Genomic DNA, 17209 nt, shown 5'->3' on the forward strand with positions numbered 1-17209 from the left:
TCATAAGTTCATTTCCTGTACATAAAGCTTATATATTATATTACCTTACATGTTCCATGACAACGAGGTTGATTTCCTTTTTTGTACACACAAGAAAAGGTGTCATGACAGCAATGTTGTTGTTCAAGATACATTCATGACACTTTTTGGATACACCTTTCATGATATATTACTGCACTCACAAAGGGAAATATTCAGGTTCTCTCTGTTTATCAGTTCTCCTACTCAGTTTATCTTACAGTGTTCTCATAGTTTATAACATACATACACACACATACCGTGGGAGTGAGAGGAGTCATGTTAATCATGTAAGGAGACGGCTTAACATGCCAAGACAAAACAGAAAACAGGAAAGAGGGGAAAATGAACTCCACTCCCAGAGGTTCCCCTTTCCCTCCAACGTACCTTACTTCCTCTCGCATAACTCCCCACCACCCACTTTGACCCTTCACACACACTCACACATTCCCACAAAACTGCTCTAAGCTATTTTAATGAGGTCCATAATAATTTGGTTTAGTTTAGTTTGTAAAGGCAAATATGCACATGTTAGATACAGTTTAAAAGGAGAGTAGCTGAGGTTATAATAACCTCATTGAGTTTCTGTTGAGTTGCTTGTCAGTGTCTTTGTAGAACCAACTGGTGAAGACTGCACTGTCCCAGATAGTTGTACTCCTCCTGTGTCCTGCCCTCGATCTCTCTGAATAGCTACACAAATACGGACTCACTGCATATATGCACGCACACACACACACACACACATACACATACACATACACAGGCAGAAGTTGTACCTTTTGTCATTGGGGCTGCAGCCCTCTGAGGTAAAGGTACAGTCCCTGAGTGAAGTAAATGAAGGCTTTAAAACAGAACTCCAAATCTGCCCATTTCCTCCCTTTGGCCTTCCTGACAACTTCCATTTCATCTGCGGAAGGACACAGACAGGCACACAAACACACCCACAATGTGTCTGTGCATGTGTGTTGGGGAGAGAGACTATGAGATTGCTGTTTATAGCTCAGATGTGGATTCCCACGCTAGATAAAGTGTTGCTGATCAGAGGCCAAGCTCAGTGGCAAATAGAATTCACTTTTAAGTGCCTGTTTTGATGTTTGTCCTTACTTGATGTTTGAGTACATCACTGTGTGTATTTGTCCACATGCCTGTGTGTGTAGACTTGTTAGCAGATTCCCTTTGACTGAGTTAACTTCAGTGTGCTGTGCTGAAAGGGCTTCTTGCCAACTCTGTTTCCACATAACAGGAAATTGAAAAGGTGTAGCTCCCCTCGATCAGCTGCTCAAGCTTCAAGAAACTGAAATAATCTTGTCTTTTCCAGTGTACTTGTACCTCTTGCCGTTATTTTCTGACAGATATAAAGAAGCCATGCTGAACTGCTCTTTCAGACCGACACAAAACAAGCACCTAAAAATAGAGTGAGACCAACTTTTTACAGTGCAAGGAATTAATTAAGTCTCAGTAGCCAGGGGTGATAACTTAAATTAACACTTCTGCCTCTGCTTCTCAGTAAATACTCCCTGCAGTTCAGCAAAAATATTCTCTTGCCAAAATAATCCCACTTTCTTTGCTGGTGTATGAATCTAATGTATACTACTGATTTAGACTTTCTCTATACACTAAGTCAGATGGGAGCAAGTATAGAAGTGAAATCTAAGAGAGCAAATGTTCTTGGAAGTATTTTATTGTGAAGCCAGATGTGTTGGGATGCATTCAAGATTACTTTAACTGCCAACTGAAGGAATTTACTTCAGTAAGTAAAGCAAATTGGAGTGAGTTTATCATCGCTTTAAACAGTAACAAGGCAAAGAGTCTACAGTCATGCTAGTGGATTGAGGGATAGCAGTGCTTCAAGCTAAAAGCGAATGTAAACATGCTACTTTGCTCACACTGACAGTGGTAGCATGCTGATATTGGCAAGTATAAGGTTAATCATATTCACCATCTTAGTTTAGCATGCTATCATTCGCTAGATAGCACAACACAAAGCAGAGGCTGATGGGAATGTCATTAGCTTTGCAAGCATTTGGTAATAAGCCAAACTACTGGTCACACACTGAAATTTTGGCCACACTGTGGTGATTTATGTCTTACAGTTCAACCTGAGCAGTGCATAAATGTGTGTGTCAAATTTCATGGGAGTCTGTCAAATAGTAGTGGAGGGATTTCACTCTAACCAGAAATATTAACCAAATGGTGGAGCTGGTGGAAAAGGGAGGGGCTCACCAAAGTCGGTAGGTTTCATCCTCTGGGGACCATGGGCAGAGTACATCTTCACCTACTACAGGTTCACGAAGAGGGGAAAAATTTAAAGTGCAAACTCCAGCAACACTTCTAGTATAAAGCACAACTCTATTGGCAAAAAAACAACTTTATTGGCAATAAAGCTGGAGTTTCTACTGACCAACAGACTAGCTGACAGACCAATATTGCCGTTCCATGCCACTAGCATGGCTAAAAATAGAAACGGTATAATAAAATAATGTAGATGCTGCCTCTGTATTCTGCAGGAACTACAAAATGACTAAAAACACAGCAGAACACATTTTTTGAGTAAAATCTTTCTGAGTGGGTCAGTCAGTCTCATGTAGGCCCTGCAGGTCAGCCCAGAAATTCTCTGCTGTGAATTTGTTGGAAGGATAAATTACGGTAAGACTCTGGGGTACAATATCTTCACAAAACTGTATAAATCTCATGGTAGTCCAGGCCTGGTCCATGCTGCAGGGGTATTGGTTATTGTAAACAAACAGTAAGAAGGATATAGTGAAAAAAAATGTACAAGAGAGGGAAGATATTCATTGATTTCTGGGGCTATGCTGAGCTTGCAGGGGGAGATAAAGGAGCAAAAATACAAGAGAAGAAAATATATTTTGAAATGTGATTTTTAAAACATGTGCCTTCAGGTAAAGTATTTAGTCTCATCTGTAATGTCATCACAGTAATTATCTTGCAGTTCTTGGGAAGTCAAAACTTAAAATTTTAGTAAACCTAAGCAAGTTTTATTATCCATGATCTGATTCAGCTGAAAAACAGACTTTTGTAACATAATATTTAGTGTTTATGAATGATGAGTGATGTATGACATATAATAAGTTCTTTCTCTGTGTTAATGCATGGCAGTGCTTGTAGTACATTGACTTACTGTAGACACTAAAATTAGAGAGACTGAAGCAGGTGCTCATATACCAGACTGTGTGCATGCAGGTGAGAGCTCAATTAACAGTCAGCACATCTGCACTTATTAAAGGTCAGCAGTTGATGGATAGAGAAGTTCTACAGTACCATTAACTGCCTGCCTCAGTATTGGCTGTATCACTGCCAAATCTCTAGTCATGCCTCCTCAGCCTCATTCTGTGGGCCACTTAAATTTCACATGGCCATTTAACAAATTATGCCTATTGTTCATGTGACAATGGAGTCTCTGTGGCTGAATGGGAAGTAGCAACGCTTATGTGGGCTGTGACTGAATTCCATGAATTCCAACATAAAGAACATGAAAACTGTTGAATAAAATGGGAAACAAGATCAGGTATTATTGTTATTTAAGTGAGATATGTAGGTATTTAAGTAATCCACTCTATTAATGGCATGTCAGCATACCAGCACAGACGTTGGAGCTGTGAGTGAGCAAAGAAAAGAAAGTGAGCAATTAAATGAAAGAACAAGAAACAGTGGTTCTTTCTTACAATTGCAAAGAGAGGAGGATGTTAAAAGAGTAGCAATAAAAAGCTGAGGAATGAACTAAGAGGAGGATAATTGAAGCACTACAGTCCCACTTCTGTAATGACATGTTTCTCTACCTATAAAACCAGCTTCCTGGCTCTCTCTGTCCTCTAATTTCTTTTTCTGCATCTTTACAGCCTGTCCTGTCAGAGCACAGACTATAAAGGATTTAGACTTACTATGTGCACAATAATAAAGCACCTTGTATAAAGTCATTCAAGATTCAGTTGTCAGTCATTTACCATTTGGCAGGATTGGTTTTCAGAAAAAACAACCAAAAGTCACTAGTACAATAAGAAATCCAGAGCTCACAATGGCACAAAGTTTTTAGTACATCATGTTCACTTTAGTACTGTTCAAGATAACAGATGTGAGTTTTGTTTTTGTTTTTGGTTAGCAGCCAAGCACCACTTTCAAGCTTGTAACAACAGACTGTTTAGGTGATTTGCCATATTGGAAAGTTTCTGAAAAGCCTTCTAACATGGTACAACGCTTGTTTCTGCTTTTATTCTTCTATCCCTGTGCCCTAGCGTGTTGTTTGACCTGGGATTTAGAGAGGAGATGCCATGTAGATTAAATAAGAGCGGGATTACTAAAAGGAGATGGACAACGCAAACCCGCAGGGGGCTTACTCTGTGTTATGTGTGTGTTTGTGCATGCGTGAACATGTGCATGTGCATGCCCTCATGCCCACCACTGGGATCAATTAAGTCTCAATCTATTTGTTTTATGTGGGGATGAGTATGCCGATGTGAGTTTGTGTGCAGCTAGAATCTGTGGTTCTTTCTCATGTGTGTTGTTTTGCTGGTCTCAGTCGGGTGCTTATTTGATCCACAGAGGATTGATTAGAACAGATTTCCCTGTGTAAGCAGTCACTTAAATGTCAACAACACAATGTGGGCCATTCACACTGTAATCCTGACATTGTCTCTTTGATGAGCATAGCACATGGCCTCACTGTGTGTGTGTGTGTGTGTGTGTGTGTGTGTGTGTGTTACTCTGTGTGTCTATATGGGAAAAACACAGAATAAAGGTACATGGTGGTTGCAGTTATTGCTGAAATAAAGTAATTAGTGGATCAACAGGTAAGAAATTGTAAACTGTTTTTATAATTAAGTAATTTCTCAAGGAAAAAATACTGAACATTTGCTTGTTTCATCCTCTTAAATGGAAAGGTTTGCTTTTCTCAGTTACTTGCTTTTACACACACACACACACACACACACACACTTTTGATTACAAGCACTGGTCAACAATTTCAGGCTCTGTTTTGTTGGTGTTATTGAGTGCGATATAATAAGAGCTGGTACTGTGCTTGGTAAGGTAAACAGAAATGCTGTTAGGATTCTCTCCGTGGTGTGAGCTTCACTGTTGTGTTTTGTGGCTCTGTGGGGGCCTATAAGATCTGAAGACCACCAGTGGAGGAGGGAGATAAGAAAATAAGTACACCAACACAGGAGTGACCACTGGCCAAGCTTAAATCCACACAGGCAGCCTGCCAATGACCACACTATGAAATAACACTAAAGCAACTATGAGAGAGCAAATGATACTTATATTACTGCGGCAGCTTGGCAACAAATTCCCTATATGTGGTGAAGTGGAGTGCTTTCTTAACAAAACCCACTGCTGCATTCAGTGTTTGAGCTATCCTGTCTGAATATTGTGCTTCTCCTGTGCTCATTACTTACCTGAAGCAATGTGGGTTGTGCAGTGAGAAGGCACATGACACCACACACAGATCTGTTCTGTGTTTCAGGCCTTTGTCATCTTTTTGCTTTTCATCATGAGGTGGATCTCTTATCGCAAGTAGTTATATTAAATAGCTTAATTTTGATACCGAAAAAGTGAGGGAGGAATGTGTGTGAGAGCGTGTGACGGAGCAAGTAATGGTCATGTATTTGCCAGGTAATCAGGAGAAATGCTAGCATGAATGTTTTTGTTAATGACATTGTATTTGATGCTCAAATGTTGTTGAAATCTAATCAGTTGCTGCTCTTTAGTTCACAATTGTGGAAATGTTGGAGAAACTTAAACATTTTCCACAACATATATTTATCACGAAATGGAAGTAATGTTTTGTGGACTGATGAAACTAAGGTTCAGTTGTTTGATAAGAACACACAGCACTACATATGGTGTAAAAAGAGCACAGCATACCAACATGAAAACATCATCCCAACAGTGAAGTACAGTGGAGGGAGCATCAGGATTTGGGGCTGCTTTGCTGCCTCTGGGCCTGGACAGCTCGCTATCATCAAAGGGGGAAATGAATTCTTAAGTGTATCAAAGAATCTTAGAGGATAATGCCAGGGTAGCTGTCCACCAGCCGATGCAGGGCACTGACCCTAAACACTGAAATAAATCTACCACAGAATGCCTTCAAACAAAGAACATCTGCCTTTGGGAGAGGCCCAGTCAGAGGCCAGACGCAGCGGTCCCAAAATTTCTCCTGAACATTGTGCAGGTCTGATCCACAGCTACTGGAAATACTTGTTTTAAGTTAATGCTGCGAAAAGAGGTTTGACCAGTTATTAAATCCAAGGGTTCTCTTATTGTCTCTACCAGAACTGTGAATGTTTAATGGGTGTGTCCAAGAAAGACACAAAAGATTATACTTGTTTGAATTTTATTAGCTGTAGCACATGTGTTTGTCTGATCCTATGACTGTGAGATGCAGATCAGATCACGTTTTACGCCCAATTAATACTGAAAACCAGATCATTCCAAAGTGTTCACATGTTTTTTCTTGTCTGTGTACTGAGCTGTGTGCATGCAGTGAACATGTGAGAGATTATGTTTGTGTGTACAGTACAGTATATGGAAATGAAAGCTGTGATCAGCAGTTGATTGTGACTGTGCATGATGGTGCGTGAATGTATATGCCTGTGCCTTTATGGCACATTTGATATTTCATTTGCCAGAGGTCTCTCTGAGCTCATCTTAAGTGGTCACTTCATTAGCGAGTGCTCTCTCATCTCTTCCTCTCTCCCTCACTCCTTATTTGTGCTCTTTATTCCTTTAATCATGGAGGAAAAAAGTTCGCCCCCTCTCCCCCTCCTCCTTCATCTTGCGTATCTGTCTCTGGCCAACAGTGTCACACAGACTCCTCTGTTCTCTTTCTGTTCCTAGCCTTTTATAATGAGTTCTGCTTGGGATGGGGCATTCTGCAATTTGGCCTTTACTCTGGGGCCAAGAGGGAGTAGGAGGCATGAATAAGAGAAGGAAGAAAAGACAGCATGGGTAGATGGCACCAGTCTGTCACTATAGCAGCAGGAGCACTTTAATGACTGGCTATACTTATGGTAGTTATGGCTTATCTTGAAAAGTAACCCACACTTGCACACACAGACATCAACAATTACCCAACATACACATTTTGACATGGTTATCTTACATTTAACTATAAATCAAAATGTCAGTAGTCCATCAACCCATCACTCCACTGTATTTCTTCAGCCCCTGCTTGGATATGATTTGATGGTGGTTCAACTTCAACTTCACAATTCATGAAATTCAAAAAAGATATGACTGAGTAAAGTTGCAAATTTCAGAATAATTCTCAGCTGTTCAAGGGACAGAAATGGGGAGTTTATGGTGATGTTCGGCATCTTGGTCTCTTTAATTCTCCCATTTGTTCCCCTTTGTGAGTCAGACACTAGAGCAGACCATGTGGATCATTTCTTTATTGTGCATCTTTTTATTGGCAAACAATCATTTTCCCAAAAATGACCAGGAAGAACTAAAGGAAATCATGTGGAAAAAGTGCTGTGTACACAAAATGGAGCCAATACTTTTTGTTTCTCTTTTTGTTTCTTGTATTTTCTCACAAAAATAAAGGGACAGATGAAGCGAGAGCAAATCGAGGGCGGCAGGGAGAAGTGGGATAGAGGAAGGTTTTGATACTAACCTTATAGTACAGTCAGTGAAAGAATGAGAACTCTGACAAAATCCTCTTATGATGTTGTTGGATACAAGTTTTCTCTTTTCTCCCTTTTCACGTTCTCATACAGACAGAAATAAACATAAACTGCGTCAAGACTAGTACTGAACATCTCAGCTTGTTAGGATATGTGAGAGCAGGGAATGAACTCATACATTTGTCCCAGATATATTTTACGGGTGCTGGCTGGTTATACAGCACACTGTATAGTCTTCAAAAATCATTTCTGCTTTGTTATTGAATGGAAATGTAAATATATGATTATCCAAATTAAGTTTTTCTTAAAAGTCTCAAAGCATGCCTATTTGTATAAATGTTTGATTTGTTTTTGTGAAACTGCCATTTTATTTTGAGGATTTGGAGATTTTTTTGGATGTTTCTAATTCTGTATATCTCTGTATTCAGTGATGTCACTTAATGGCCAGAGATTTTACCAGGCTTTGATCTTCATATGGGAATCGCTTTAATCCAGACAAATGCACCATTTGCCTTGAGATTAAAAAGTTTGCTGGAGAACAGACATGCTCCTCTTTTATCTGTTATTAGAGAGGGGTCGTTGATTTCTGTGTCTATCTCTGTGCCCTTTCTCCTTAGTGGATTAGATCAGATTACGTGGTGATTGAACAGTGCTATTGAGACATTGTGAATGAGTGGGCCGTTAGCCAGCATACTATATCAAAGCTGATATCTGTTTTCTAACTTCCTTAGTTTCTTGCCATGTAACCAAGACCCAACCACAACAAGAAGGCTGTCTTAGATTACATATATAAGTGCAGTAGTTGTGACTTTAACAGAGGTTTTTTGTTGGGTTTACATTGCAGTGTGATGTGTGCTGATCCAGTTCTCTGAGTAAATCTTATGTGTCTGCTGTTTGTTGAAGCCATTCAGCAACTTCAGAACAGATTGAAATAACAAAATTAAGTGCTGTACTCTCAGATGTACATTACCATGTTTTCCAGAGGGGGTCAGTATTGATACAGTTTTGATCTGCTATTTGGCTCAGTCTGAGTCCACAGGATATATTACATGTAAATGCAGATGTGTGTTCCCAATGATGTAATGATCCACTGACTGAGTTACATTATAGATAGTTTGCACCATCTAAACCCAGAGCTGAAATAATAAATTAGGTGAACAACAAAAAAATAATCTGCAGCTATTTTGATAAACAACTAATCATTGAACACTAAACATTCCACTCCTCCAGCTTGTCAGTTGTAAGTAAATACAGCTTTTCTTTGACTCACATGGTAGTAAATTGGATATCTTATGGTTTTAGAATGTTTGTTGGACAAAACAAGACATTTTATGACACTGTCTTTGACTTTATGAAATTGTAATGGCCATTTTCTGACATAATGAAAATACTTGTTAGTTGTAGCCCTGTCTATATCCTGATTTACCATTCACTTTACCATTATGAGGGGAAGAGACAGAGAGAGAAGGAAACAGACTGTTCACTTTATTTTCTGTCTGACATCTTTAAGAGTTTGGTTGTGTTTACTCCAGAGCAGTAGTGACTTTATTACGTATATTAAAGTCAAGTTGTCTTTTAGAGGGTAAACTATTATCTGCCCAAGGAGATTCAAGGAGCAGTAGCTATCAATTTTAGCTTATCCCCTGCTTGTAATCCATACTAATATATTTTGTCGGTTCCAGACAAATAAGTTTTGCCCAGACTCTCAATCCTTGAATCTTTATGGTTTCTTATCACACACTGGTCTGCTCTGTTATTTCAGAGCGCTCTAATCCCAATGACTCCCTCTGAGGTGTTTTGCTCTAATGGCAGGCTATATTTCAGACATAACAGCCAGTATGTGCCACTTTCTGTGTGAGATCCACCATCCGCGTAGAGACAATAGAATGAGCTGTGTTAAGAATCGATACATCTCTCTTTGTCTTTTTGTTTGCTGTGAAAGTGGAATTAGTTCCATTTTCCACTCAGCTGGATACTTCACCAGCATTTCTAATAAATGTCTTAGATGCCTACCAGGTTCTGTGACTTTCCAGGTTTTAGAAATTTCATTCACTGCAATATATCTGCTATTCTCAGAAGGTTTCTAGTAGTGATGTTTCCCTCACTGGTGTTCATCCTGCTTTCAGTGTCTGGTGGTTTTATACATATACATTTATACATATACTTGATGTTTGTGGGTGAAACTGGAGCAGCACTGAGCATGTGTTAAAATAAAAGGTTGGGCGATAAAACGGTTATGATATAAATAATCAATAAATGTTTGACATAGTCCATTTTGAGGTCATAGTATCCAGAGTAACATGTGAACTTTACCATGCGACCATCCCACTTAGACAAGTTCTCAAGCAGCACTCCAACCTGAAGCAGTGCATTATGTCCAGTCCCTTTTATTCCACCAGTACACAAACCGACTCACTAGCTTAGCATTAGCTTGTAGCAATCTGTCATGGTGAGGAGAGAAAAAAAACAGATGATGTGATGGCGCCTACTGCTGTAAAACAATTTTTATGTGTGTGTGTGTGTGTGTGTGTGTGTGTGTGTGTGTGTTTTGGCCACATTGACCAGCCCTATGTCTTCCTTTTTTTTTCTTTTTTGTCGCCACACGTACTTGACCTTTCTCTTCATCCATCTCTTCAAAAGGTAAGACATTTTTACTTTTAGTGTGTGTGTGTTTCTAGTCTCTTGAAGCAGACAGCAGGCATATTCTTTCTTCCAATCTCTAAAGCATTTTATTGTGTATGAATGATATTGACACACTTATGCTACAATACACCTTAACATCCAGCCCTTGATGTTTTACTCTTGCTTGATGATTCTGTTCTCTATGCACTTATGCTGATCACTACAGTCAGCTTAATGTGTTCAACATGATAGATTTATATTCAACTCATTAGTGGGTCTGTATTAGCCTGCAAGACTTTGTTGTGTCCAAACCTTTTTAATTTCACTGTTGTGAATTATCAATTCAGTTTGCTGGCTGACTGGAAAGTGAGCAATTAAATATCTAGTGGAAATGCCTGGTTTTAAAGTAATGCTCTCAGTGTGTGTAAAGAAACTTGCAAATCAGTATTATCTCCATTACACCCCATTAAAGTATTCAAGTAGAAAGTGAATTAAAGTAAAAATACACTGCACCATGTTGGACTGGCTGCAAATATTCAACATTTTGTTATTGTCAACAAAAAGACCACAACCAATACAGCATTAGTCTCTCCATCAGCACTGGTTTTGACAGTCAGCCCTAAATCCATTGGTTTATGCCAAGACATTAATCTTTTAAAAAATGGTTACAGTCATATAAATTCATGACTGAAAGGGGCTAAGCAGTTTCCTAAGACAGCTGGCCACTATAGTATTTAGCAAACATTACTTAAATGGAACCAAACTGTGTTGGGGACTGTTTTCAGTGGCGGCTTAATACACATTTGAGGCTCTAGTGAGTATTTATGGCAGTAGGACAACTTGTAGGGGATTGACTTAAAATAAACAGTGCCCTCGGTGCAGCATTGTGAGTCACTTATGTGTTTTTGATAGTTTTTTTTTTGACAGTGGATGTCTATGACACAGAAGACTAATCTATATCAGGATTTGGCTGCATGCTGGTCTTTTCATGGAACGTAGAAAAATATAGAACGTAATAAGGCTTCTCCTTAAACCTGTTGTATCTGCTATGAGTCGGATGGATATTAGCTAGAAGGCTAATGAGCTTTGGTATTGTAATGTTTGTGTTCCTTAGGTAAAACAAATGTTTAGCACCAAAGAAATAGTGATTTGATTGCTTTATGGGTATCTCTGACTTGATCACTGTCCAATATGTCAAGCTCTTAACATTAGTTTCTCATCTACACAGTATTTGGCTTCCTCTAATATTGCTCAGACTGATCCTGGGAAAAAATGATAATGTACCTTTTTGTCCTGTCCCACAGGTTAGAGTTAAGTGCTAGCATTCAAATTAAAACAAAAGCCTGTGGTATACTTCACCTTTTTTTCTTGACCTTTTATTGGCCTCTCCACTGCTCACTGGTATCTTTGTGTGGAGTAATGGGAGGCCAGCAGCAGTACACGAACTCTACATGACCCTGATTCTCTGGTCTGTCTGTCTATAGACCCCTAAACTGTCTAACAAGAACTCATTGTAGGTAGCTATTCCCACAGTGACTGTTACGCAGGCAAGACAAATCAGTCTGCTTTGTAATTAAAAATGTTGTTTGGCTTCACACGTGCCTCCTTTGTGTATGTGAATGACACTCAGTGTTAAACATATGAGTTCAGTTGTAACTTTAATTTGTCTGTATTTATGTGACATTACAGGCTAGGTCTTTAACACGCTGTGTGTGTATTGCTGGTTTCACCTCACAAATGAAAACATGTTAACAGTGTCTTCAGGGTGTTTCATGGAAGTCAGCGGCAGCAGTGTGAAGCCTGAAGGTCTTTATATTCCCTCTGCTACCTGGCATGAGTCTCTGACTCGCTCTGGAGTGATGTATACCTACTAATGGTCCCACTAAATACTCTCTGTGGGGTCAGTGGAACAGTCAAGCCTATGTTAGAGACATGGACATACTCTGCTGCCTTCTGTCATTGGGAGTTTATGAGCTGAGGTAATGACAAAAACTCCACACAGCGTGTAGCGTTATGGTCCCCACTGCTCTCACTAGCAACAAGCGGCATCACAGTGAACAATTGAGCAGCCATAGAGGGAAGGAAATGTAATGCAGAGGTAGCATATGAGAGAGCTGGAGACAAAGACTTTGATTAGCTACAATCAACAGATTAATTCATTTATCTTGGGACCATGGGAGACATTGATTTTTATGTGGTGACATCTCTGTGGTGATTTATTTCTGCTCTTCACAAAAGTCACTCCTCAGTCGCAGTATGGTCAGTTCTGTAGAAATTGCCTCGCATTTACTTTTTATACTTTTTGAGTCTGTTTTATTTCTCTCTTCAACCATAGTGGTTATCAGATGCTAACTTCTTAGTTCTTCTGTGTTTCCCCACATAAAAGTTTGTGACTACGACAAAAGTTCAACATCTGCTCCTATTTCCTCAGGTGTTGCATATCTACATAAAATTCAACTTTTTATCATGAAAAACATGAGAAATCAACAGTGGTATGCTTATGATCCATGCAGTTTTAATATTTAAGTACTTTTCAGTACTTTAAGTCTACGTTTTATCAGATTACTTTTTAAATGATGTCTTTGTTTTAGGGACAGTCATTCATCACGATTCTGTTGTAAGGTCAAAATCACAGTGAAAAAAAGCCGACATTGCTTAATCCTTGTGTGCTGACATATGTGTGTCCCTGCTATTGTGCCTGCCTTTCATTGTGTCTGGTTGTGGACTATGGTCCATCTGCCTGACCCTCTCCTTCAGAGCACACTCTGATTGGCTCTCTGTCATTCTTACCAGCCTATTTACATCTGCTTCTGATAGGCTGTCATTCCCTGCCTGGGGAGGCATATTAAAGTGGATAAGTTGTAAAACCTGGAACATGATTGAGGCTGTGACTGGATCAGGAGTCACTGGCTGTGGGGGTGGTGGGGACACATTTTTTATAAATCAGACTTGTTCACTGCACCAGATGCTGTCTTATCTGTGAGTCTGCAACAGATTACTTCTGATAGAGGGAAGTAAAGCATTCTGTCATATGGAAGCTGTCTTGTTAACTCCACTCCACTAAAGCCCTCATCTGTGCATGTTTTCTATGCAGCCCAAACTTTTCTCCTGTTGTTCTCAACTGCATAGCATGCACTCTGCCTGTCTGTTACACACACTCACACAGAGTCACAGGAGTTGGAGATAGTGGTTCTGGATGTATGTAACTGTCTTAGACTCATTTACTGCTTTATGAAACAAAAGGACTCTGTTTCTGTCTATAAAATTCCTTCAGTGCACTCAGGCACTGGGAACAGGAACAGCTTTCCTGTCATTCAGGATACACACTCACACAGTATTCCGGACATCATGCCTCTGGGATACTGGTGTGGGAAACTTTGAGGGGGAGTGTTCAAAGGTGGAGCAAAAGTCTCAGCTTGTAGAACAAGACACAAGCATTCAGGAGAAGTGGATGTTTGATCTCTTTCTTCAATGGGAAATGGTTTCAAAATGGAGTGGATCTGACTCTCACACAATCCATATGGACTTAAAGTCAAGTAGTTGAGTGTCTGCCAGAGGAGTCTTAAGTGAAGTTTGCGATAAACAGAGTTGTACTCCATGAGAACTTTGCTGGGAGTTTTATCTGCACTGATACAAGTTTCAAGAGGACTTTGTTTTCAGTACTGCCGAGATATCTTGTTGTTGGTGGTCTTCAGAGTGGGAACTATAGCACCATGGCTGGGGTCATTAGGAAGGGATCTGGGAGACCCTCATATTACTACAGATTCCTGGGCAAGTCCCGACTGCAGCGTCAGCGGAGCCGGTCCCGCAGCCGCACCAGGCCGTCTGCCAGCAAGGGTAATAAATACTTCTACTGCTAAAAAAGTTCACCATGCAGCAGTTTTAGCCTTGTTTATGCCACAGGACACATGTACAGTCCAGTAATATTGTTTCTACAGCAAACTGTAGCTGTAACCAAAAAAAAACTCAGCAGAGACAGATACTATAGCTCACTAACAGGCCAATAATCATTTTGATAGCATCTGTGTTTCTGATTCTGATTAGCAGGCTCATATTTACAGTGGTGATTGGGTTTTAAAAAATCAGCTTTATTGTTCATATGAGAACTACTTTATAGTAAGGTTATGTTTAGGACTCATGGCACCACCCCACTGCTGTTGATGTGTTTTAGCTCGTGTGCATGTTCATGAGAAGCAGAGTGAGATGGCAGTTTGGCGTTGCTGTTCACAAGGTGATGCTACTCTACCCACATTTGACAGATCACAGCTGAGTGTTAACTTGCTGAGTTCCACCTTGTTCAGGTGCTTTGCCTGCAAAGATTTTTGTTCTGAGCAGCCAAGAAGTTCTTTTAGTCAGTTAGTTCGTTTTCTGCATAACTACTTCTTTTTCTTGTAGTCCATGTCCTCGAGCACTCTGTTTTTTTACTTTGCTGCTTTGTCTGCCTCTCAGTGCTGCTTTACTTGCTGCTGGAGGCAGTGTTTTAACTGCAAGGTTATAGTGATAAGTCTGCCCCCAAGGCTTAGCTCAAGTTAGTTGAATTGAAAGAGAAGAAGGAGCTCTGAAATCTTCAGCATATTGATTTTGTTCCAAGTGAACTGCTGTAACTTGCCAAATAAGATATTAAGACTATTGCGTGTCTCTTGCTCTCTTGCTGTGGATATGATGCAAACTTTCTAGAGACAAATTGTTTAGGCAGGAAATCATCAGGCTCACTTTCTCTCACTTTATCTGTAATTGAACCTTGCTTGGAATATTTTTTAAGTAACTTTATGCAAGTACATGTAGTTTGTCTCTATGGTATATAGACAGACAAAGCTAGTGTAAGTGCTTCTGTGTGTTGTGTGTATTTGCCTGGTTTGTATGGCCTCACTTTGCTTCTCTAGCTGATGAAAGACTTGCTTTGAAGTCTCCCCTCTGTATCATTCAGTACTCAAAAGACCACACACACACACACACACACACACACACACACACACACACACACATGCATTTGAGCTTATGTACAAAGACACTCATGCAAACACACTCCACCTTGATCTTTGTGGCTAAATGCAGGCTCCCCTATCAAAAACTTTTGCACACCACAACATTATCACAGTGATGTACAAACAGGAATGGCAAACAGAGAAGTTGTTCCTACATGAAGTAGAACATATCAGCAACTCTCAAGTACACTAACTCTCAGAAGGGAAGAAGGGAAAATCTCCCCTTCGCCCCTGTACACAATTGTTGCTGTGCGTTGTATGACCCTAAACCGGTAACCGTGTGTCATTGTTTATCAGTGCATCCTAGAGACCATAATGTGTGTCCACTGGCAGAAATCATTATGTGGTTGTTTGCCATAGTCACATGCCTCCAGAGGAATTATTATAATTGAATCAATAGACAACAAACAATTATAGAAGCTGCATAGAATATTAGAGCAGCTGTCTTTCATATCATGTTCAGTACTATTAGTTTTTCATAAAGCGATATTTAGGCAACAAGTGAAGCTGTTTTCCTCACAGAGCACCTTTGAAAGGAAGACCTGCTAATTGCATTGACAGAGGAAAGCAGTGAGTGCATTTATTGTACATGTAACACACAGGAAATCTGCTTGCAGAAAAAAAATCACATCAGTTTTCAGTGTAATAGCTTTAAATACTCATGGACAAGGTTAGGGAGTAGCAGGTGAACATTGTGGAGAATTTAGGAGCTAGGGTGAGTTACTGGAGACCAAAACAGGACAAAAAGTAGACTTATAGGGTGTTTTCACACCCATAATTTGTATGGCCCCGATTTAGGCCAGGTGTGAACACAGTAATTGTGTTCTGGTGTGGACCAAAACAACCACACAGAGAAAGGTTGTGGTCTCAAATAAACTCTGCGATGCGATTTGACCTCGATCCGACTCAACTAGCAGGTGTGCTCCATAAGTTTGAGCTAAACGGCTCCTGTAGCCAGGTGTACTTTGCATACTGCCCAGATAATTATACTGATATGAACAAAATGCCAACTCTGCCGTTGATCCATGGTAACTTGCATCACAAATCTTCTCTTGCAGAAATATACACTTGTCTAGAACTCAGGACTGTCTTCATGTATTGACTTTCTCACTTCTTAGACACATCTGGCCGATAAACAGAGTGAGTGCTGTCAAGAAGTTTGCAGTGATGCAATTTGGTTCACTTTGATTTTTCTCTACGTGTAAAGAAACTGAACCAAGGGAAATATAATCCAAGTTTATAAACTCATCAACTGATTCAGACCACAGCAGATGAACTGAGAATGAGGTGTGAAAATGTCCTTACATTTGCCTGGTGGCCAGAAACAAGACTCCAAATGCAGTCCCTAAAACATTATCTCTCACTAGTTTAAGTCGTTGCCATGTCACGCATATGCATGAACAACAAATCACTTTTTTGCCAAGGGAAATCAGGTGTCTTTAATCCCCATGGAACCTAGGTTTCTTGTTTACATGACACTGATGAGATCAGGTTATGGGGGAAAGCAGACAGTAACCAGGTTACTCAAGTGCATTTATGCCCATCGAATGTTGCATATTGAGCTGGGCTGCTTTATTTCTATTTGTATTATTACAGGATTTTTGCATCAAGTGCTTTGATTTGTCAGATATTTAAGTCACTGGATTGGCCCAAAAACAGACCTTCCCATCTGGTGTCTCCAAATTCTCACTGTATACATCAATATTGTGATATAAAATTACATACACAGTGATAGAAGATTTAATCAGTATTTTCCGTCCTTCTGTATGTGTATGTTTTCTCTACTTCATTGAAATGAGATTTGCTAGGATACAAATAAACTTCCCCAGTAAACAGTCGTACGTGCCTGGAGCTATAGATGATGTTATGTTGCTGAAATGTGTCTCGTTCGAGAGGCCCAGCAGCACAGTATAAAAACTGTATTTTTGTTCACACCACAGCCAC

At 39.9% G+C, this 17209-nt stretch overlaps 1 protein-coding gene across 7 annotated transcripts in view; it reads left to right on the top strand.

Annotated features, from left to right (window-relative positions):
- Window positions 1-17209, top strand: part of dab2ipb (DAB2 interacting protein b) — a 124931-nt gene that overhangs the window by 18025 nt on the left and 89697 nt on the right. For 3 of the 7 annotated variants that reach the window (XM_051072962.1, XM_051072965.1, XM_018685265.2), the window contains exon 1: window positions 13437-14117. The exons of the other annotated variants lie outside the window; for them this stretch is intronic. In XM_051072962.1, coding sequence (XP_050928919.1) covers window positions 13994-14117 — 124 coding nt within the window. In that variant the 5' untranslated portion in view covers window positions 13437-13993. Of the gene's footprint in view, window positions 1-13436; window positions 14118-17209 lie in introns of those variants that run through there. 7 annotated transcript variants of the gene reach the window in all.

This window comes from Lates calcarifer, linkage group LG9 (assembly GCF_001640805.2).
Source record: "Lates calcarifer isolate ASB-BC8 linkage group LG9, TLL_Latcal_v3, whole genome shotgun sequence".
Classification (NCBI taxonomy): Eukaryota; Metazoa; Chordata; class Actinopteri; family Centropomidae; genus Lates; species Lates calcarifer.